Source organism: Scophthalmus maximus, chromosome 2, assembly GCF_022379125.1.
Source record: "Scophthalmus maximus strain ysfricsl-2021 chromosome 2, ASM2237912v1, whole genome shotgun sequence".
In the NCBI taxonomy this organism is placed as follows: Eukaryota; Metazoa; Chordata; class Actinopteri; order Pleuronectiformes; family Scophthalmidae; genus Scophthalmus; species Scophthalmus maximus.
The window spans coordinates 30,082,501-30,105,562 of record NC_061516.1 but is presented as its reverse complement, the minus strand read 5'-3'; the positions used below and the strand labels follow the sequence as shown (position 1 = coordinate 30,105,562).

Below are 23,062 nucleotides of genomic sequence, written 5' to 3'. Positions count from 1 at the left end.
GACACAAGGACCGCTAGAGGTCTAGAGGTATGCTGCTTGAACAAATGGTTGTTTTTTTTTGGTGGAGGACAGTCTCATACAAGTGACAAATAAAAACCCTGACAAATGAATGGAGAAACCGGATGACGATGCCGTGTTCCATAGCGCACGAGGGGACACTGAGTGGTTTTAAGGAGTGTAAATGATGTGAATCGTATGTTTGAACTTCACATTCACCAGATCTCAAGTTAAGTTAAGTTCAGAGACTTGTAGAATCAAAGTCAAGGTGCACTAATTCTGCCCTACAAAGACGCTTTGTCCATTTTCCCTTTTATTAGTCACCCGTCTGTGGATACATTGTGTGACCCAATACACATTACTGTATCTTCAATGGTCTGGGTAGAAATGCTATATCAGGATGGGGCTTAATCCTCCAAGGGCTGCCACAGGCTTAATCTCCTCAATGATTCATTCTGCCTTTAAGCAGCTGGAACATGTGAAAGCAATATTCCATATCTAAGACCACTCTGTGTAAAAAAGATTCTCGCATAGGGACAATGTGTCAGGGTAAAAGGAATTCAGCACTCACGTGGTCATCTCCCTTTTAGTAATTTATTTTAGGTTCACGCAATTTGAGAGCACAGCCAGTCATAATATTCTTTATCTCTGATCACTTGGTAATAAAGGTCCATTGTATAGGGACCTCGTATCAAGAGAGGCAGGGCAGTTATTCCTCCTGCGGTCATTAAGTGATTTATGAGGAACTGTTTGAAGGTACATTCACAAGCTGTTACTGTGGGGCAGTGTTTGCTACAGCTGAACCCTTTTACTACAGCATGGTAGTCTAATTTGTGCTTCACAACTTCAATCAATATGAGGCGAGAGCATGGCTGGCGAATCTGACAAGGTTTAAAGCTTAGTGAATGTAGGGTTCTTAACAACGCACTGATAGTCACACATTAACCTGAAGTATAATGTAAACAGCTTTTATTACTGAGGCACTCCGGTGGTTTTATAGATGGAGTTTACTCATCAAGTAAAGTACTCAACCTGTACAAACTCTTCTAGACTTCTGGATCCGTATTGAGTCTAAGAAGAAAGAAAAAAAGTCCAACCATGTCTCTGATTGAACTTTAAATTCTTAAAAGAAAGTCTGTATCATTAAGTGAAAGCATAGCTTTGGCCATTTATGGATGAATGCCCATGGAAAGTTGAAGGAAAATGAATTATTGATTTGCAAGATCCAGTGGTCTTGGAGCTTTAACCATACAATTTGTTTGACCATTCTCTTTCTTTTGGCCTTGTAAGAAATTATGTATATCTAATTAATAGGTGCTATATTTAATAATTGATATTTCATTTCTAAAACAAAAGGTACACAGTGGTTTCAAAAAAGAGTAAAAAGGAAACCGGGAGATAGAGGAAACAAGCCAATGATAGTAATATAAAACAAGGAGAGATTAATGAAAGCAGAAGTACAATTTAAAAAAAACAGGATGCAAAGAAAAAAATGGTAAGATCTGTTGCAAAGGCATACACTGGTTTGGTTTCATCTTGACTTTATCTCTCATAAGTTGTATCAACTTCAAAATGATATGAAAATAATAAAAACCTATTAAAAAATAGGAATTGGAGCAGCCCCATGGGGGGCCTGAAAGTCCAACTACTGAAAGTAAGTGATATTACTATCAAGCAAAACCAACCCACTAAAATGAACTGTTCAATTATACAGTGATTCAAAAGACTCGGTGGCAGATTCATCACCGTGTTTTCTAAATGCCTTGTTGTTTATATATAATAAATCTAACCAACATATGCTGTATTTATTATATGATGTCAATTTTCACAGGAATTTATCATGCAAGAATTTTATTATACAGCAAACTGGTGAAGTCGCAGGAGGGTGTCAGGGGGATATCTCTTTCTAGGATTTATTCTGGCTTTAAGTGTTTAAATAATTATGAGAAATTCCCATTCTGTCGTCTCCGACTAATAATATTATAAAGAGAGTACTGACGCCTCAAAAGGATTCACACACACACACACACACACTACACAACTTTTAACTGAGAAAGACAAATGAATCTTACGCTCCACAGCTCATAATATCAGCTCATTACAGAATCATTATGACATGAGGTGTTAAAACTTCTCCAGCTCTTGTTTAACATCTGATTTCAATCATGTTCTCTCGCTGTCCTTGTATGAGAGAGAGAGATGAGCACATATTAACTTACTCTAACATCTTTACGAAGACAGAAAACTGTTTAAACTTCAAGCGCCTATATTGACAATAGATTTCAAAACTTTACTCCCACTGAAATTCAAAAATTAGCACTTTATGAGAGAGAAATGCAGGTTTTATGAGGACACAAAGTAAAGCATATTGACTTTTCTCTTGCAACATTGGCTGGATTCGGTTTAGAGACCAGATTGTTCTGCAATATTTACTTTGAGCTTTTACTGCATGCATTGCCAAAGTTAAGAATATTTACTAAACTTTGTAAAAACTCGAATCCATAAAAAGGGGTGAAAAAAACACTATTCCTATTAAAACATAAAACAAATCCAACAAACAGTTTTTTCAAAATCTTACCCCGGTGCGGCTGCATCTCTCTGGCTTTTCAACAGATCAATGGGCCAATGGTTAAGGCTTTTGAAAACAGGAAGCTCCAAGTCAATTAACATGCTTATTATTCAACTGTTAAATGGCCTCAAATCATGCTCTCTGCAGGTTTTATTGACTCTTTCGAGGCACTTTCTATTTCTCACACAGAGGAAGCCAAGAGAAATGGTTAGAAAAACCTGATGGAAAGCACAGTTCATGCCCTTTTATCTGTGCTACGAGCTTTAGATTTCTTGAAAGACTAAACGATCACCCCATTGGACTGTGTTCCATCCCAATAAGGCTGCAGCAAAGTTAAGCTACCAATGAGGTTGTGTTATGCATAATAATTAATGCTTGTAAAGAGCATTTGGTAAACACATTTTTAATGTGGTGTATGTTTACAAAATGGTAGATTTGTCTTTTTAAGTTTGCCCACATTAGATAATGACATGAAAAAGAAGGAGTTATTTGCACTGATAAAAACACTTTCCTCTTCCAGAACCTGCTCACACAGTGACGAGCGGCTTCCCCGGTATGTATTCAGTGAATAAAACTGAGTTCACTGTGAGTTTTCAGTTTCTCTTCAAAGATTTACCTTTACTGTAAGTACTCAAACACGGCCAGGCTGGATATATGGTCAGTCTACAACAAGACAATATACAGATGGAAGTCAGGAAGAGTTTAAGCCCTTTTCTTTATAAACTATATCCCCAATGTTTCACTTTTGCGACCTTATCTATAAGGTAATCTTAATTTATAGCTAAAACTGTATCTGTTCAAACATGAGATGGGTAGACAGTTGCTTTATGTGACATAGTGCCACAGTAATGAAATATATCGCTCCCTCTCTAACTGGTGCAACATGATCTACAAGCAGGACTTTAATCTCAGAAAGGCCTAACAGCACCAAAGAGGTTTCACTGCCATCTGACAGTGTGCACTGCCACTGGGACAGAAGCCATTTCTACTTTAGGCTTTTGTTGTTTCGTTTTATGTTGCTCTTGTGATTTACTCAAAGCATTCCGAGTAATACAAGTGCAATCGCATTTGACTATAATTGAACATTAAATGAAGTGTTTCAACCTCAAGAGCTGCACTGGTCATATCGCTTCCACAAATGTGCATGTCGTAAGTGTTTGAGGGTTCAAACAGGAAAAATGAATTTACTCTTTGAAACCAGTTCATAACAACTGCACCTCACATAGGACCAGTATCAAGAAGTGTTGATAATTGGTCTTGTTGCCAACTGTTCAAACACGAGGCACGTATTTTCCCTCTCTGGCCAATTTCAGACTAATTGCATATTATAGAGGGACATTATTGGACTGTTCATGCCTCAAGAAGTTTCAATAACGCGTCATTTTCTCTTTTCACTCAGGAGCAGGCGAAAGGTACAATCACTGTCTATTGAGGGAAGTTGCGGAAGACTGACTTGTGGGAGTAGAGATGGAGGATAGAGATGAATTTTCATTGGCACATTATTTTCACGGCAGAAACAAGAAAAGTGAGGTACAATCACTGTCATCAGAGAAACATGGAGCGGATCTAAGGCAGGAGTGGGAGACAATCGGGAGTACACCCATGGTTGTTCAGACACATTATAACAAAGGGTTTAATTAACATGATACTCATCTAAGGAAGGAAGTTCATACCATTTGACAATGGTATGAGATCATATACTATAGGTATTTTCCCCGATTGATCATCTATAACCTTAAACATATGATTATTATTTAGAATGGATGTTTTTTTAAACTCAGTTAGTTAAAAAGTCAAGATATGGTTAGCTTAGCCTAGCATAAAGAATAGAAGCACCACTACACCACGCTACTTTACACATTTTATTTCAGCTATTTAACACGCACAAAGACCAAAGTTTAAAAGTTCGGGTGACATTTTCACCATGCTGAAAATATGAAAAATACACATTAAGACTCACCTCCCCAGTTCTCCAGGCTGAAAAGGTTGCTAAAGTTGTGGCTGACGAACGGCGAGATCAATTTCAGGTCATGGGTCCGAACCCTGGTAGCCAGGAGCGACTGGTGAGCATCCCTGAATGTAGTATCCATCAGCAGCAGACCTTTGTGGGCACGGACCGCCTTGGCAAATCCCTCGGGACCATCGCGCAGCAACACATCCCGGAAACCTACTGGAGGGTCGCCTATAAATGAAGGCGGGACAAAGAAATGTAAGCAGAAAGGGGGAAAATTAATGGGGAGAAATATGCAGAGCATCAATGCAAGGGCAATTTGTTTGTGGTTGGGAGAAATCAATATCAGATGCTGGAGGAATACTTTAAAAAATCTTCCAACACATTCAATAGATTATGCAGACAATTAATGATCAGCCCATACATTTCCAAAATATATATAGATATAAATACTGAAAAAATAAATATGGCTTTTATATAACAACCATGCGTGAAAAAGGAGGTTCCATTTTTTTAATAGGTGGCCAAAAAATGAAAGTGGCCCTATATTTATTCAACCTTAAAACAGAGTATTGACAACAGACACTGCATACGTTTCTGGCCAAGATAAATGATGGCCACCATTTTAACAAGACACCAGACAAGCAGGTAAACCGATGTTATTTACACAGTGTTCTCTCTTAAGTTGTGCAGTTAACAAGTCTGGGAGTTGCCATAACTTCTCCTAATGAGGCGGACGCTGTTTCCTTTCCTTGCTGCTCCAACCACACTTAGCTGAAGTAGATGATCTATGAAAGAATACGGGAATATGAACTCAGCAGGCGGCTAATTTAACACACAACCCAAGTAAGAGTTCCAAGTGACTGAGCTTGGTTCTGTATGGCTGCCAGCAGCAGCTGCTGCTGCTTTTGCACTTATCCCACATCTTCACATTTCTCAGCCTTATCTGGCCTGTGACCCTGTTTCGAGGTTCCACAATTCTCACGACATCAGCAATCAGAGCGCTGTCGTGTCGCTGCAAATTTAAGTATGACAAATATCTCTATTCTATTAGTGTGTGTGAAGTCAGCTCCAGATGGCTAACTCCGACGTTTCACACATTTCTAGTGTCTAGGCTTTTCTGAAAAAAATTATCATTTAGTATGTTTCCATATAAGTAGTACGTTCTATACGTAAAAGTTTCCCGCCCAAGGTGTATACGAATGTCTGTACCACAGTTAATGTTGTCAGAGCAAAAGTAAGGGGATCACATGTCAAATTCATCCCATGAAAAATGTCTGATTTTATCACAATCCCTCTGATAGAAGTTGAGCTATTTCAGTGTGGACCAACGTGTTGGACTGACATTGCCACCCATGGAGCCATGCAGCCATCGGGGCTAACAATAAGCCATGAGCTAACAGATGAACTATGAAGTATAGGAGGTGAAGAGCCATTATAAGAGTGTTTCTGAAACCATGCTGTTCCACTCCCTGAGGAACCCGGCCTGATGATTGTTGGACACGTTGGCACGAGATGAGAGTTTCTGGTTGGATTTCAGGATTGTGAAGTCATATACTGTAGTGTAGTGTGTCCTCGCCACTAAAAGCCTCCGCAAGGAGGAATGAAAAAACTATTGCTGTCAAGTTCCCAGGACAAATACTGGCATTTTCATTTTATTACAGGTGAAATGTCCTCAAAACAAACGCATTAAACTTTGTAAAGACCACGCTCCATGTGTGCTGCTATAACCAGCCTCCTATTCTAATCATCTCTTTCCTCTCTCTGTCTCCACACAACCAGAGGCCCTAAATTATTGGAAGCAGAATTGGGATCTATTTTTACTTGGGTGTGTACAATCATCAATCAATTAGACTAGTTAATGAGGTACTTTGGGCCTGCTTGGTTGTCCTCCAACCCACCGTCCCTCTTTCTCTTGCCTCCATCTCCCTCTCTCCTTCTGCGTAGTTGAATATTCACTCTTGACCTTTTATTGTTCCACCTCATCCCTGAAAACAAATGATCTATGCTGTAATTGTCTCTAAGGCCAGCAAAATGAACTACGCACCCCCCCACACACACACAGATGTAGATTTATTTGTTCACACATGCAATCACAAATGAGCTCACTGAAACAGACTAGATGAGCTTTGTGAAATCACTTTGCCGAAGCAAATAGATACAGGCACTTTGAACTTATCAAGTGTATCCTACAGCAAACAAGTGTGACACACACACACACACACACACACACACACACACACACACACACACACACACACACACACACACACACACACACACACACACACACACACACACACACACACACACACACACACACACACACACACACACACACACACACACACACACACACTGTCATGCCGCATCGTACAAAGCAGATATAGAAATTAGTAGATACAAGTCCAACGCGGTTGCTGTGCTGGACAACTGGCCCACTTAAACACAAACACAGACCCATTCTTTTTGCCCTGTTAACACCTCACTCCCACTCCCTATGGCTTCTTTGCCCTAACTTCACACCGAGCGTCCCAGGCTGATGTCAATTCCTACTCCTTCCCTTGACATTCTTCACACTGCAGTTCTTCTCCCCCAGCTCCACAATACAAGCTGAGAAGTGAGCTATTGTGCTCAGAGGCATTTCTTTATTTGCAATTTGTGGAGGAGACAATCTCAGAGTAATAACTAGTTTGCTCTTCCCCTCTCCTGAGTTGACATTTACCTCTCAAGAAGACTGGTAAATATTGTGTACCTTTGCGTTTAAGAACCTGTTAATTAGCTCTTGATTTAAAGGTTATACATATGAGATTTTGAAAATCAATATAGCAGCCACTATTTACATGTAAAGATATATTGGATTAATGGCGTCCTGAGCAGAGAATGAAATCACTCTCCCTCTGTGGTGTTGTGATCCGAGCTGCTCTAAAATAACAAAAGAGATACCTTTTTTTTTTTTAAACGGCAACTAAATATTCATAAACATTTGCATTAATTTACAGTTTGCCTTTCGGCATACCTGCTAAAATACAGCCTGTGGAAAATCCACATATCTGCATGGGAGGTGAGGAACAAACAACTGAAATTAAAGTCTTTACAGAAAAAAACAAATAAGTTACAAGTCACTGTGCTGTACACGCCAGAAGAAAATCCATTGTATTTACATTTTTCAGAAAAGCCAAAGCCTCTTGACTCATTTTTAAAGCTACCTGAAAATGAGTTTTGGACCTTTTGTGCCTTTTGTGTTTGAAGACGGCTAACAAAAGCATCCAAAACCAAAAACAGGCAGAGATTCACCCGAGTATTAAGACTTAAAGACCATGTGGGTTAATTTTGTGACTATAATTCTTTATCAAAAAGTTAAGGCACAGATGTTACGTATTGTACTACCAGCCAGACCTCAGCTTTAATCGTAGAAATGAAGACACAGAGCACAACTGGGAGGCGGAAAAGAAGTCTGTCATTTTTATTAGTCATTCTTCCTAAAGCCAACTCTGAGGCATCTGGTGATTAACCTCTAGATGTCCTCCATTAAATAAATCCAGACAATAATTGGAACAAGGTGTACTCATACACCATCGATGAACCACCAGCTATCAGCCTTCAGAGAGAACGTTTCAGACTACAAATCCTCATTAGAAAATAATGGCCTTTGAGTGCTTAACACGTTCTGTCAGGACATCATCGCCCGTCTGAGGAATCATTTTTCCCCCCACTCTTCTTGGTGAAGACAACTCAACAATGGCATTTCCCTCCTCGCTCGTCTCTTTTCCGTGGCTGGTACACAGTAACGGTCCTTCATGCTCTGCTCGCCATCCTCTACATCACCACCTAGCCGTCTCAATCGTTTATCCTTATCTCCCTGCCACCATGTCCACCTGACCATTTCCTCTACCTATGGGGATTATGCCCTGCCCAAACCCTCTCTTCTCCCATCATAACCTCTTTCTCCTTCCATGCCCCTAACCCTCCCTCCACAGAGTGCGATAATACAGGCCTAATCCCACTCTTCTCTCAATCCGTCCGTTGAACGAAAGAAAGGATATAAGCACATTACAAATCTCATTACTGGGCTTTAGGTATGCCTCCGTGTGCTCCTGTGCTACATATGACTGCCTCATAGGCTGCTTGCTATAGGTAAGAGGGGAATGTCCACAGTGGGTGTCTGCCTTTAGATTACCTGCCCAGTTTGTGGGTACTGCAAGTGTTTAAGTGTACATGCATGTGTGTGTGTTTGATTTCCTGCAACAAGAGGGGCAAGGAATGATAGCTGTCGACACACAATTTGCATAAGTGGAAAAGTGGTGACTGAGCACAGTCAACTACACTGACATGCAGGACGAACACAAACACAGATTATTCTGCCCCATTCTGCTCATTCCACTCCACCGTGCACGGTTTTAAGATGTCAGATTTGATTAGATATGCCTGATTATGATTCATATTATTCACATTATTTTGTTATGAATTCATGTTTACCGGGCACACTGGGATATGTGCTGAGGCAGAACAGGGTGCTGATGAACATGTCAGACAGATGCAGCCTATTTGGAGCTGTCAAAAGGAGCAGCTGCATGAATTCCTGCCAGTTTGCACCCCAAACAAAAATAAACCTGGTAGCGTAGTGAGAAAGGGCAAGAAGTGAAGCCCATTTTTCAATGAAAACATATTTTAGAGTGAAACTGAGCACATCTCATCATTATTTTAATGAGTATTTCATCAATATTCTAGCCTTAGTTTAAACTTTTAAAATTCACTTAGACATTACAGTTGGAATGGGGGACTCCGGAGACCTGAAGACACTGTCAATACCTTACATTACATGCCACTGGACAGCTTCATGTACATCAGTTCAGACCTGGCATTAGAATGCTTCTCCACAAGCGTCTGAAGTGACCACTTGTGATTGGATCTCACCTCCCTGCTCCCTATGCAAATAATAGTACATATTTGCATACAGAGCGGAAATGATATACAATGGGTATAACATTTTCACCAACAAAGACCAAATGTGATGTTGATTTCAATTGGCAGGTGGCAGAAATTGTTCTTCATGTGCCTGGTCTGCGAGAAATGAAAAGAAGAAATCAGAAACAATACAGACTTGGTCTATTCCTTGGCGTTTTCCAGGAAAAAACTAATTGCCCAAGATGTTGGAAACACTCGTAATATATCTCCAAGGGCTTTTTGAAAATTTCAGATGTGGTGAATGAAGCCAGTTTACCCAATTTGAGAAGGCAAATGAGTATGTGCTGTACCTACTTACACAGAGGATGTGATTTAGTAGACAGTCCTTCAGTGACACCTGGGAACCATTTGCATACATACTGCTAGAAGAACATGGCCATGTGTGGCCCAGACCCCACCAACCAGAATGTGGTCTGAGCCACATACCTGTGCATTCATATCTGTACTTTAAATATTCCAGTTTGGATCAGATTACCCAAGATGCATGAGAATATCCAGGTTTAAATAGGACCTATGTGGCTCAGTGAACTCTGCAAAAAGCTTGGCCGTTGGCTGAGATTCCAAGGTTGCTGGTGCAGAGCAGAGTGAAAAGCAAAGAACTTCTGACTTCACAAACAATGAGCTGCATCCTTAAAATGCTGTGCTCACAGCTCAACCGAGCATTCTGGCCTAAACCTTTTTCCTCCCCAAGTGCTGAACTGAGCCATTTAGGAAATCCTTTCCGCCTCCAGCTATCACACTGTCCGACGGCCCATTTGTCATTCGCAGGGAGCTTTTAACCAAAGTGCCCAATGGATCCTCAAGTATTTACATTTTTAGCATTGCCCCCATGGGGAAATGAATCCCCTGACCCTTGCAGTGGCACTGCCTTGCTCAATTTGACCAAAGGTATAAAAGGCAATAATAATGACGCAATGATACATAAATGCGGTACTCAAACAATTCATCGTGGCACATTGTATTGAAAGATCAGCAGGTGGTCTTATTCACACATTGCCCTACACACAGAACAAGGAAAACAGAAAAGCAGTTTTTCAATTATATCATTGTTGAAAATAACTGATGAGATCCGCAGACGAATGTGTGATGGAGGATGAACTATGCAATGTGATTGGCTGATTTACTCTTGATTGACATACCCATGGTGACACGAGGGATGACCGGGTCTATGGAGGAGGGCTTAGCCTTGACCGGGAGGGGTGTAGTTGGTCCATTTACCATCACATGACCTATGTATGAGTATAAAAATAGAGGGTAAAAGTCAGATACAGTATAGTAAGAAATTTGAAATCAACCCAAAGGCCAACAAAGATTCTCCTTTACTTTTGGAAGAAAAGTGGTAAGGTGAGGGGATTCAGTTGGTTATAATTTACAACGACACTACTAGAAGCCACTAAATCTTACACACTGAACCTTTAAGGATGTCACCCTTTGTTAGATGTGTCCTGAGTTTTTAAGTTAAAGGGGGGTCAGTGCAGATTCAGAGATTTTCTCTCTATATTCATTTACTAATTTATTTTGTTTTTTAAATGTGTAGCATTGAGCTTTCTCTGTTTCCGTCCAAGGCTCAATAGAAGACAAATAATCATGGAGTAATGGCTCTATTGAAGACATGTGGTTGCTTAGCTATTAACCTGATAATCACTACATATATAGGCCTATTTTTGTACTCAAAAGTGACCAGCAGTGGACACCTTACTGCTGAACATTAGATATTCAAACAGCTGTAATGTCAGTGTTTTATCAGTGATGTGGCCCATTATCCATTCATTACATTGTGAATATATGTCTTGTAGTCACAGTTCGGTGTTTGAGCGTGTTGTCTGTACACTGACCCAGGTAGTGCAGTAGCTTCTGGGCTCGGTTCTGAGTGGGTTTGAGGTTGAAGAGTTCCTGGTTCTCGTCAATGAATTGGGTGTCCACGGTGGAGTGGAGGAACTGGTGGTTGGAGAAAACATTCTGCAGGAACGGGATGTTGGTCTAGAGATGGAGAGAAGGACAGAAACAATGGAGGGGACTTTTAATTTGGGAGCATTTTGGACATGGCTTGCACAAACTAATACAAATATAAACTCTGTATAGAAGTAAGAGTGTCATGACACAGTCACTGTGCTCAACTCCTCTTCTAAAAATCAATCACTCAAAAGAAAAGACCACAGTTCTTTTGTAAAGAGCATCTCGCATTAGAGCTTTATATTAAACACAATGCTACACTTTCGTATGCACACAAATAGTTGAATCATGCAAAACATATTCACATAGCAGAATTCGCTAAACACTGCACAATCTCAGCTCCAAGACACACAAACGCATGCACGCGCACGCGCACGCACACACACACACACACACACACACACACGGAGCAGAGGGAGAAAGTCAACCGTTAGAAGTAATTAGATAGATTTCTTTTTTGTCGTTGTTTGTTTGCCTCAAAAGTATTATCACAGCATTTAAGCTCTCTGAATGAACACCGAGAGGGAGAATGAGAGGGAAGAGACAGACGAGATGTAATTGTTTGAGTGAATTTCATTACTTAATTTACTACTAATTCTTTACACTCTTGACAATTTGGGAAGAGCGATTGTTGTAAGAGGCACAGAAAGTGAATTGGGAGGAGATTGACAGACAAATGAAGGGGGGAGGGGGTGTAGAAAGAAAAGGGGACAGAAGGAGTGATGGTTGTCAGGATTGAGTGAAATAAGTTTTATATATATACTTGAGCGGCTATAGATATTTAAGCGCTGTCACAGAGGAAGCGTGAAGGAATGTAATGTGGGAAGAGCTAATTTCTTCAAGTTTGCCAAAAAAAGTCTTTGTATATGACTGAAAAAGTCAGAGTTTTAAGTGATATTTAAACAAAAAGACGTAAAAAACCCTGCAGCCTCCAAGTATCCCTTTCATTTACAAATGCACGAGGACACACACAAACAACTCTGAACCAAGAGAGAAACCAAGTCCCTGAGGGCGTAATGGGTACTGCAGTAATGTAACATCCAGACGGTTCAAAGATGGATCTCTCAGTCTCTGACACACACACACACACACACACACACACACACACACACACACACACACACACACACACACACACACACACACACACACACACACACACACACACACACACACACACACACACACACACACACACACACAGGCGTAAAGATACACAATAACCGAGTATACACACAAAACAACCCACAGATGGGAGTGAATTCACAGCCATAATTTGGGCATTTAGCTGACAGTCAAACCCAGAGTGACTTGAAATAATTGCTGCAGCACAATCACTCAGGAATCCCATAATTGGGAGAAGGAAGTCAGGCAATAAACAAACCACACAGACACACACACCTCATTACCAGCACTGACAGAGAGAGGGGGGGAGGAGAGAGAGTGTGAGGGGGAGATCAATGTGGTCAAGCGAACAGCAATTGTGAATAGCAAGCGTGTGTTGGTCAAAATGAGATGTATACAGTGAGAACTGAAACAGAGAGTAATAGTTTCTTCTTAGGAGTCGAGAGAAGAAAGAAATAGAGAGAACAAAGATGACAGCAATATATGTTATTTATATATGTTTCAGTTGACAAAGAGAAAATCCAATTCCAGAGAGGGGGGGTTACAGAAGAAAGACATCCCCTGCTTTGTCAATACATACAGGACCAATATAGCACCACTAATACAGACAAATTGAATTTGAAGAGAAAAAAAACTTTGTGCCTCTTTCCAGACATTTATATGCCCAGCGAGGGAGGAGAGGATGTCATTTGTGGAGGCACAAATGCGCACACACAAAATGGAACCGTAACCTCAGATCCCTGCTACAGGGAGCATGAGCTGGGGAGGAGAAAATGTAGCGAGCCGAGGGATTCACATGGATGTGCTACACTGCCAAGTCTTAGGCTACAAGCTGTGGACCAAAACAAAAGGATTTCCTGCTGAATGCTACAATAGCACTGAGGCTTCAGAAACCTGAGGACATCATCTTCTCTATCTGCCAGCATAACTGTATCACAATATATGCGGCCGCCTCACATGCCTGCCTCCTCAAGGAAAATATAAGCAGCGACACAAAATGTGGATATATCGTTTTGTTGTATTTTTCATTGCGTCAAAATCAAAGCTTTGACATTATAGGGACAGACAAATACAGCAAGCAAACAAGCACACATTCAAAAATGTTTAACAATTCATTTGAAATGCTGAAATGACACATTACTTTACTACATGAGTGAACATAAAGGCTTTCTACAAAGAAAAAACACAAATTTGCACTGCATAAGAAACCACAAGGACAAGGTCAAAGGTTGAAAAGAAGCATATAAAACTCCAACAAAGAAAAATGTGGGAACCAAAGATGACATTTTTTTAAAGTGCAGGGCCTTGCAGCAATTTTTACCTTCACAATTTCAATATTTTCCCTCATTCACTCTCATCAGTTTTCTACGTTTCATGTCATCCTCAGCTCTAATTCATGTGTAAACACACTTAATGAGGGAGAGAAACAAGTAAAATACTGTGGAGACACAGAGACAGGGTGTGAGAATCAAATAGAGAGGCTATTAATGAAAGACTCAGAAATAATGGTGAGGGAAGATAGAGACACCATGACTACATGAAGGTTTGTCCTCTCCTCTGTGCTGTACCAGATCAATGTGTTCATTATCAGGCTTCTCTATGCCTGTGGCTACCACACACACACACACACACACACACACACACACACACACACACACACACACACACACACACACACACACACACACACACACACACACACACACACACACACACACACACACACACACACACACACACACACACACACACAGTCCCCAAACTCTTTCTCCATGTGTCCTCTAATGATATGCAAACACACTCTAAAAACACAGGAACACACTTTGGTTTCTCCCCTTTCACTGCTCAGAATGTCTTTATACATTTCTCTCAGTATTCATCCTGCTCTCTGTGATAAAACAACCAACACACACACACACACGGGCGACAGAGGCCCTTCCCTGATTTGGATGCCCTGGAACAAGGATACAGCTCTCAGAGCTATGCGTACAGCATGCAAAACACACACACACACACACACACACACACACACACACACACACACACACACTTTGGTGTCAATGTTGGCTGGAGCTCCCGCTCCCAAACGCTGTTCAGATTGCACACCCACGTACGCACACACACCTAACTGTTTTAGTTTTAGTTCTCTAACAGGCAGCAGTGGAGCTCAGACACACGGTTCAGAGTCAGATGTCAACCAAATCACATTTGTATTCACCCCCCACTAAAACATTACATCTGGTTGTGTCTATCCTCTCTTTGTTTATTCTCACAGCGCCGTTTATCACCAGAAAAAACTCTGGTTTTATTGCTATTCTGCTCAAAGCCGGTCGTTATCGCCCTTGCTGCAATCAGCTTTACTGGTGATGCCAAAGCAACTTGGTCAAGTAAGTATTGATGTCCAGGGCTGTTGACTCGACTGCTCACAACTCTGCTCAACGCAGCACCACCTTTAAGCAGTTACTGTTGCAGGGCGTCTGCTTGTTGTCAGGGAGCTGAAGGTGTGTTGTCTAACTTTATTTTTAATCCAATTTATTCAACATTTAAATGTTGTTAATAGAGACAGAATTTACAGCTGCCAGTAATTTGCAGTCCGGATATCTCCGGGGAGAAAAACAACCCCACACCACCTGCTATTTTATGTGTTCTCACTGTCTACAAACTGTCTGCACGGGGATTGGATGTCATTTTTCACAATGCAAAGCAGGCTAGTCAGTGAAGTCTGTCTCATGAAATATTTTTATAACTCTAGAGCAGCAAAGAAATGAAAGACAAAGTACTTTCAGAGCTGCTCTGCATATTAACATTTCTGTCTGTGCTGTAGACATTTGCACACCATGCAACAGGGGTTCGTCACAGATGTAAAGACAAAAAGGACGGTGCGTACGCACGCTACAAATTGATTCTCATCTGAGGAAGGTTTCACGGATCAAATCCAATTCTGATTGTAATGTATGCATTTAAACCCTCTGTTAACATTTCTTCATATTTTAAGTAATTTAAAATTCCTCAACTTTCACAACATCGATTTTTCTCATGCTGATATAAGCCCCAGATATATTTCACTTTCAAGTCTGAAGTCAAGTCAGCCCGTTTCACTTACACTTGCACTGGGAACCCTTCACCACAGCAACTATCAGTGTGAGGAAAACAAGTTAAGGTTAATGAGGAAAACAGGGAGAGGCCAACTATTCTATCAAACTTGCATCGATTTGATATTGTGTATGTGTTTCCACTTCCACCGGAGCATCCCTGCCACCCTACTAAAGATCAAGATTAGGTGAGGGCTCAACTGCCTTTTTCGCTGAGTCATGTCTCTGCAAATGAGACGTAAAATGACAGAAGATAGAAAAAATATCCCGAAATTTAAATGGCAGAGCTTCATTTAAGTATTAGGTGGACCACGATGTTAAACAGTGTAATGCCCCGTCAAGGTAGGCCAAGAGAAAACATTAAAAAGATGATTGATGATATTTGAGACACTTTTTAATTTACTTAAACGTGATGATGTAGTTGGAGCTAGGATTGGTTTCAGTGTGAGCAAGATCAGCATCAACCAAACAAAAAGTTAACTAGAATTGCATCAAAAACCAGAAAGCTTAAGTCCCCAACACCCGCCATATCTAGAAAATGGAAGCTGAAGCCTTACAAAATCCAAACCACAGATATCAGTGAGGCAAAGATGACAAAACAAACAATTGGAAAGGAACAACAACTGGGGACTCCATCCACTGGCTCACAATAAGCTTCATATCTTGATACTGGCTCACGAAGCCAAGAACATGCTCGGTGAGGTCCTCTGTTGAGGCAGGGTGTCTCTGATCCACAGCTCACATGGATTCACTCGCCTCCCTAAGGTCCCGTGAAAACAACGATGTTCTGTTCTTGCTCACAGTGGAGTTAAGCTTTAGCCTTTTCTCGTGAATATACGCACTTTATATTGAATATGGCCTCGTCAGTTAATTAAAAAATAGGGCAGAAATTCGAGCAGCAAATGTGGATTTACTTGATGAAAATCAGGATAAAAAAACAGTGTCAAAGACAGTACAGTTTTTCTATAATTAAATAAAAATGTCAAAAATTTGCTGTCTATTGTGCTCAGCATTAGACACAAGCGTACAACACACACCCCTGATTTCTGTCTTCCCAACACAAACACCGCCTCCCTCTGTCATACACAGCCTCCACGCTCCCTCAGTGATTAGGAGTTGAATAGGGGAGCTGTCAGGTCATTCGTCTTTTTCTCTCCTCCTCTGTCTCCCCTATCCCCATCCGTCACGCCTTAACCACTGGCCCGGACACACACACACACACACACACACACACACACACACACACACACACACACACACACACACACACACACACACACACACACACACACACACACACACACACACACACACACACACACACACACACACACACACACACACACACACTCTTCAACGTGCTCTTGATTCACGCATGGCTACTTCATAGCTGTACCTAAAAATTGAATCTGGAATCTGTGTTTGACATTTGCAACGGAGCTATAAAACCACTAAAATAAATCTGATTGGTGTTCTTTCCAGTAATAACTCCTATCACAACAGATTGCAGAGCAATTTTCACCTTGCATTTCATCAAGGGAGCTGTGGCCGGAGACATTTCCATTCGTAAATAAGCTCATAGGGTAAAAGGGAATCTGACAAAATCCGAATAGATACATTGACGAAGGTAATCTCTTTGTAGGATGACAGTTTTTCGCGTGCGCCCCTGCATGCATTAGTGTACTTGGGGTTTCAGGAAACAAAGGTCATGTAAACCCAGCTATGATCCCTTATTGGTTTTGGAAGCATTAATAAATAGCAATGGAACGGAAGTAATCTTAACGGTTTGAGATATGTCAGACACGGACTATGCTTGGCTATTTCCAACTCCGTATTGGGAGAACATTCTCATTACGGTACGTTTCAGTTGCCTGTCTGTGAGCTGACGCTGGCCATGGTGCTGAACTTGTCCGACATCCTAGACAAAGTACACCACTGGGGAAATGCAACTGCTATTGCACTGTTGTTATGATATCTGTAGCATAACCACAGTGCTCAGCGGAAGAACCAATTTGTCACAACACCTCGCGGAGAATTATTTTACTGGAAAAGCAACAGAAGATCTGTCCGTCTCTCCGTTAACAGAAGTTTAAGAAGCGAATGCTGTGCACCTCCAAAAAGGAAATGACAAGTTTTTGTCCAGTGCTCTGAACTATAATTGCAGCTCTAATCATTTGCATGACAATCACAGCAGATTTACAGGGGTTGCTAAAGTTCACACTCATCTCCAGGAAAAACAGAAGACGAGATGATGAGGCAGAAAAGGAACGTGGATTCAACAAAGGTACAATTCTTGACACAGACGCACAGTAACCGGGTGAATGCTCCACGTCACTAGAATGACTTCACATAACGACTGCTTTTTAAATATTCTCATAATAACCCCATTCACAAGGAGCCATAACTAATGTGTGACGTGTCTTCCCTAAACATCGTGACGTAGACTCATCAGGTATCAATAAATGGAGTGCTGAACTAGCTAAAAGAAACCCCTCTCATGCTTTCAGGGACCCTGAGACACAGGCTTATTAAAACAGATTGCTACTTAGTGGTATTTTGGGAACCCTTAAGCAGTAGGCCTGTGACGCATTCAATGACTCGTGATGTACTCCAAACCCACTCAGTGTGTCGTCTCAGTGTGTGTGTTAGCTGTTAGGTGCTTGGTCTTCTGTGTTAATTATATTTGAACTTGTCAATGATCATCTCAGTCTCTGAAAGTCAAGTTTTTGCGTTTTGGTATTACATGATACATCGAGACATGGTCTCAAGCACCTCCACTCAACTTTCTGTCTTCTTAAATGATTAACTACAAATGCCTTGTTTTGACAATTTATCCTCCATTGTTGGGCTGATATTTGTGGATATCACCATCTCCCCCGAACAATATAAGCCACTGAATCAAGAACCAGAGCCCTTATGAGAGTTTTGAAATAGGATGAAGCTTCAAAATTGGGAAAGGTTTCACTGGGATCCAACACTATCATTTCTGCAGTATATACAACTTTTTTTAAAAGACTGCTTTCCTTGTGCACAATTAAAATATTAGACAGCACAACTCTACTGTTTATTCTCAATGCAAGCATGCCTTCATATAGGGTGTGAATTACTTTAGGCCACACTCTCCCTCATTACACAAACAGATATGACCTGAACAATACAATAAACATTCAGGTTTATTTGTCTTGGAGCTGGAATAATAATAAGGTCAAGATACTCACTTCCCTACTAAGTCTATGCAGTGCAGAAAGAAATGGGAATATAAGCATCTCCTCTTTGAGGGATTCATTTTCAAGTTGCGACCTTGGATGTCAAGTATTATTTAGTAATACTACACACTGCACCACCATTCGTCTAATTGGTGAGTACTGACTGACTTGGGAAAATAATCACTTCAAACACGTTTTCATGTCAGGTCTCGGCTGACGGCGTTATGAAATGTTCTCCAAGTGTCAGTACTCCTGGTAAGGAATATTTTCTCACACTAAGGCAGATAGGGGATCCAAAAAGAACCCAGGTTGAATTTTTATCCTGATATATTCATGGTAAGCAGTTACAAAAACATTAAAAGAGAAATAACATACTCCCTAAATTATTAGGCTAGATTTCTTTTTCCAACCATCACATTGTCACCAGTCCCCCTAACACAATGTCATATTTTATTGTGCACTTTGTCGAAATTTCATCAGTGTTGTCAATGGACAGGCCATGCCATGAAAAAAATTAAATGTTGTCAAAGAAACCAGGTTCTGCCCATCGTGACTTCTTTCAAAGTTCAAACTGTTACACGTAAAAAACATCTTCAATATTCTGCATGTTATAATTACCTCAGGGTAACTTTAGGTGAGAGACTTCAAAGAGGCGGGCATGCAAAACAGGATCCAGTGACTCACATGTCGATCATTAGAGATCAAAGTAACGCAGAGTGCCACCCCATTATCACAATTCTGCATGATGCTAGCAGATAATATAATTCAACCAGTTTCCACTCACCATCATGATAATGGCCTAAGTCTCAATATGCTTTTCTGTCAAGCTAATGCATCTCATCTAATGGGCTCTCTCTATTGATGATTACTGTCAGAAGTGAAAAGGTGATTCATCCGAGCATCCGCACTAATAAATATTAGCAAAGATTGCTGGACTCCTATAAAGAAAGATAACCAAAATAGAAATGTTGACTCAACTCAATCTTTAGCTCAGCATGATGCCTATAATGCTAAAAACCCCTTGGTCTCTATTTCCAAAGAGCAGGGGAGACTAGAACATGAAATGACTAACGGCTGCCTCTTATTTACAGAATGTACGATAACAGCACAGAACATCTTGCATACTATGATATAAAATTATCATGGTTGCCTGTGATCGATGATTTTCTAGTCTGTATTTATAGATTTTCATATTAGTTTTTTGTTAAAGATGCAGTTCCTCCTCCTCCTGCTTCTCTCTCTCTGTGTGTGTGTGTGTGTGTGTGTGTGTGTGTGTGTGTGTGTGTGTGTGTGTGTGTGTGTGTGTGTGCGTGTGTGATTATCATGAGACAATGCACACAGCTCAGGTGCTGACCATGGTGCTGAAATGGTCGTCTGGCAGCAGCAGCTAACAGTTACAGACCTTTATATGCCTTAACAGCAGGGAAAGCACAGGTGACAAATGGCTCAGTTCCATTTAGTTGTGCCAGTAAGCCTGGCCAGGTTGCCTGCATGAATAACACGTGGGCTCTGGCACTGGCACACCTCAAGTCATTGGCACCTCCCAGCTCTTTATTTCAACATTAACAGTCCTTTTTCTAACAGCCCATTGCATTTGTGTACAACTCCATTTATGTAGGCCACAAACACAAAGGAATCCGTTGGCTGTTCAGTGCAGCAGAAGAGAATGCATTGAAGCAGCTCACTCTTCAAAAACATTTGGATTGCATGTTTAACCAACACATCCCTGACGTCATTTCTGCCCCGTGTCTTTGCGTCTGAGCATATTTGTCAAGATTTTACACTCAAGGCAATGCAGACAAACGAGGCCAGCGTGTTTTTCTTGTACCTCATCGACTGCTGCCCGTGGCTGGTAAAATGGTCTGCCAGCAGTAACTGGGAAATCATTTCGGAGAACTTATTACTATTGCAAGGCAAAATAAATAAAACCACAATGACATGCAAACGGCTCTGAGCAACATTAGACGGCGGAGCTGTGTGGCTTTTGTGCATGTGTGTGCATGTGCGTCTGTCCTTGTCTCTCATTATCCCTAGATTGAGACAAATAGAGGAGGATCTGGCCTTCGATCTCAACCTCCACACCATTTACCCCTGACAACACAGCCGTGCAAGTGTGCTCATTTCATGTAGCCTTGTGAGAGGTGTGTGTGTCTAACTGCACTTTGGGCTGTCCATGCCCTGATTTGTGTGACGCTATTGTGCGTTGATGTGTGCAATCATGTGATCAAGGCAATCTCTGAGTGCGTGTGGTCGATCATGCCCTGCGTTGGTTGCAAAATGCATGTTCTGTGTGTGCCCAAGTTTTATGTGTGTGTGGAAGTGTGTAAATGGAAGCATTTGACATTTCTGTGTGACATGTTTGTGTGCACAGACAGTCAATGAGCGGATATCTTTTTGTGCTTTTCAGTGTTGTCTATATTTAGCCACTGTCTCACAAACTCAGTGTGACTCATTTATGCAAAAGAAACATCTTCAGAAAAGACACACCAGCCAAATGACTGATGAACATTGTAGATTTTTTTCATGTGGGCTATTCACTTAATTCAACGCTATCAAAAATCTAAGTTTCCCCACATTTTCTCACGCACGCAGGCACACAGGTATACATTCTTTGCTGCTGGCAAGGACTCGTTCCTCAGCTGCTGTCAAGGTTTCATCTTTTGATTCAAACTGAACATTTTCTGCCATACCTGTCGGTTTTCCGCCTGTTAGTGGCAAACAGCCATGGTAGGCAACATTCAGTAAACACCACCACCTCGGACATTCACTTCCAGCCTTTTAAATGTGACAAATCTGTTCCCAATGTACATGCTATATAAATAGAAAAAATTTTAAAATTTTAAATGAAGCAATTAATATGAATTAAAAGGTGTCCTGTGGCATTTTCTGCAAAAAAGAAAAAAGGTTTCGCTGTTAACTATCTTGTGCTGGTACCAACACATACGTATTTTTTTCCCTTTCTTCCTCATAAAAGAAATCCCGGTTGTGTATATTCCTGGTTACTATAGGTAACATTCTTCTCCCCTGCCTTTGCATGCACATGCTGTATTTCTTGGCAAATGAGTGCCAACTCTGGATCACAGGAATAGTGCAACATCCTTGGCAGTAATTTGTTTTCAGTGTCCACATGTGCGTTCATATGCGTCATCACCAGCATGAATGAGACAAATCTGTGGTCCGTCTCATGAGGAAAAAAACTGCCCAACAGTTCTACTAGAGGTTAATAACGCCAAATCTCAGCATCAAGTGTATTAAGGCTGTTCACATCTTAAGTACGTTGTTCACATCTTTAGTGAAGCCAGGTCGTCAGTCGTCTTTGTTTCATTTAAATTCCAGTGGGCTAAAGGTAAAAAAGTCTAAATGCCAAAATAATAAATACAAAAGTCTTAACACAATTATATGTGAATATCTGTGACACCATATGTCAAAGCCCTTGGTGCGAAGTGTTAATGAGCAAAAAGAGCCACATAAATACTTGGACATGTTTCCAGTTTGATGAAGCCAACAGTTAGTTGACCGATGAACCAATTCACAATAAAAAAAGAAAGTGGAAGGAATCGTTCAGGCTTGGGTCAGGAGGCCGACTCTCCTGCAACTGTGTTCACTTTGAGGGCTAATATGGCCTGACCGAACCACAGCAGGTCTGGACTCTTTCTGATTAAGTCCTGAATTACTCAGAATGAACTAAAACAGATCTTGCCAATCTCTTAGTTCTGAGTCTTTGGGAGAAAAAGACCGGAGTGATCCGTAGTCAAGACAAGAACATTCTATGGACACGGAATCTTTGACACTTTCCCTTCTGATCCCTGGTTGCTTCTTACTTGATAAGAAATGTATCTAATTACACGCACACTGAGATTTTTCTCCTGACTGGAGGACTCACTTCATCCATCATCCAGCAGTAGGTCACGTTAGTTTATTTCATCCAGCAAGGTCACTCTCCCCGATGAGAGGACATGGTGCCAAAACCACTAGAGGTTGATTCATTGTGAATCAACGAGCCATAAATGCATAGCTCTGTAAAGTGGGTACGATTGGGTGAAATGATATATCCAACTTCTCCTTGCTGGTCCTTGCTCTCTGGGAGGTCTGGTTTATTAGGTCAAAAATACACTGGGCCCCTGGAGCACTGTAATTGGGTGATAGTAAAGAGGGAGAAAGCAAGGGATAAAAATAAAGTCAAGATAGAATAATGGAGGTG

General features: G+C 41.0%; 1 protein-coding gene across 2 annotated transcripts in view; it reads right to left on the bottom strand.

The window, feature by feature from the left end:
- pcxb (pyruvate carboxylase b) overlaps window positions 1-23,062 on the bottom strand; it is a 249,637-nt gene that overhangs the window by 41,530 nt on the left and 185,045 nt on the right. For both annotated transcript variants that reach the window (XM_035624173.2, XM_035624172.2), the window contains exons 13-15: window positions 11,321-11,465; window positions 10,625-10,714; window positions 4,527-4,748 (exon numbers count right to left, since the gene is read on the bottom strand). In XM_035624173.2, coding sequence (XP_035480066.2) covers window positions 4,527-4,748; window positions 10,625-10,714; window positions 11,321-11,465 — 457 coding nt within the window. The remainder of the gene's footprint in view (window positions 1-4,526; window positions 4,749-10,624; window positions 10,715-11,320; window positions 11,466-23,062) is intronic.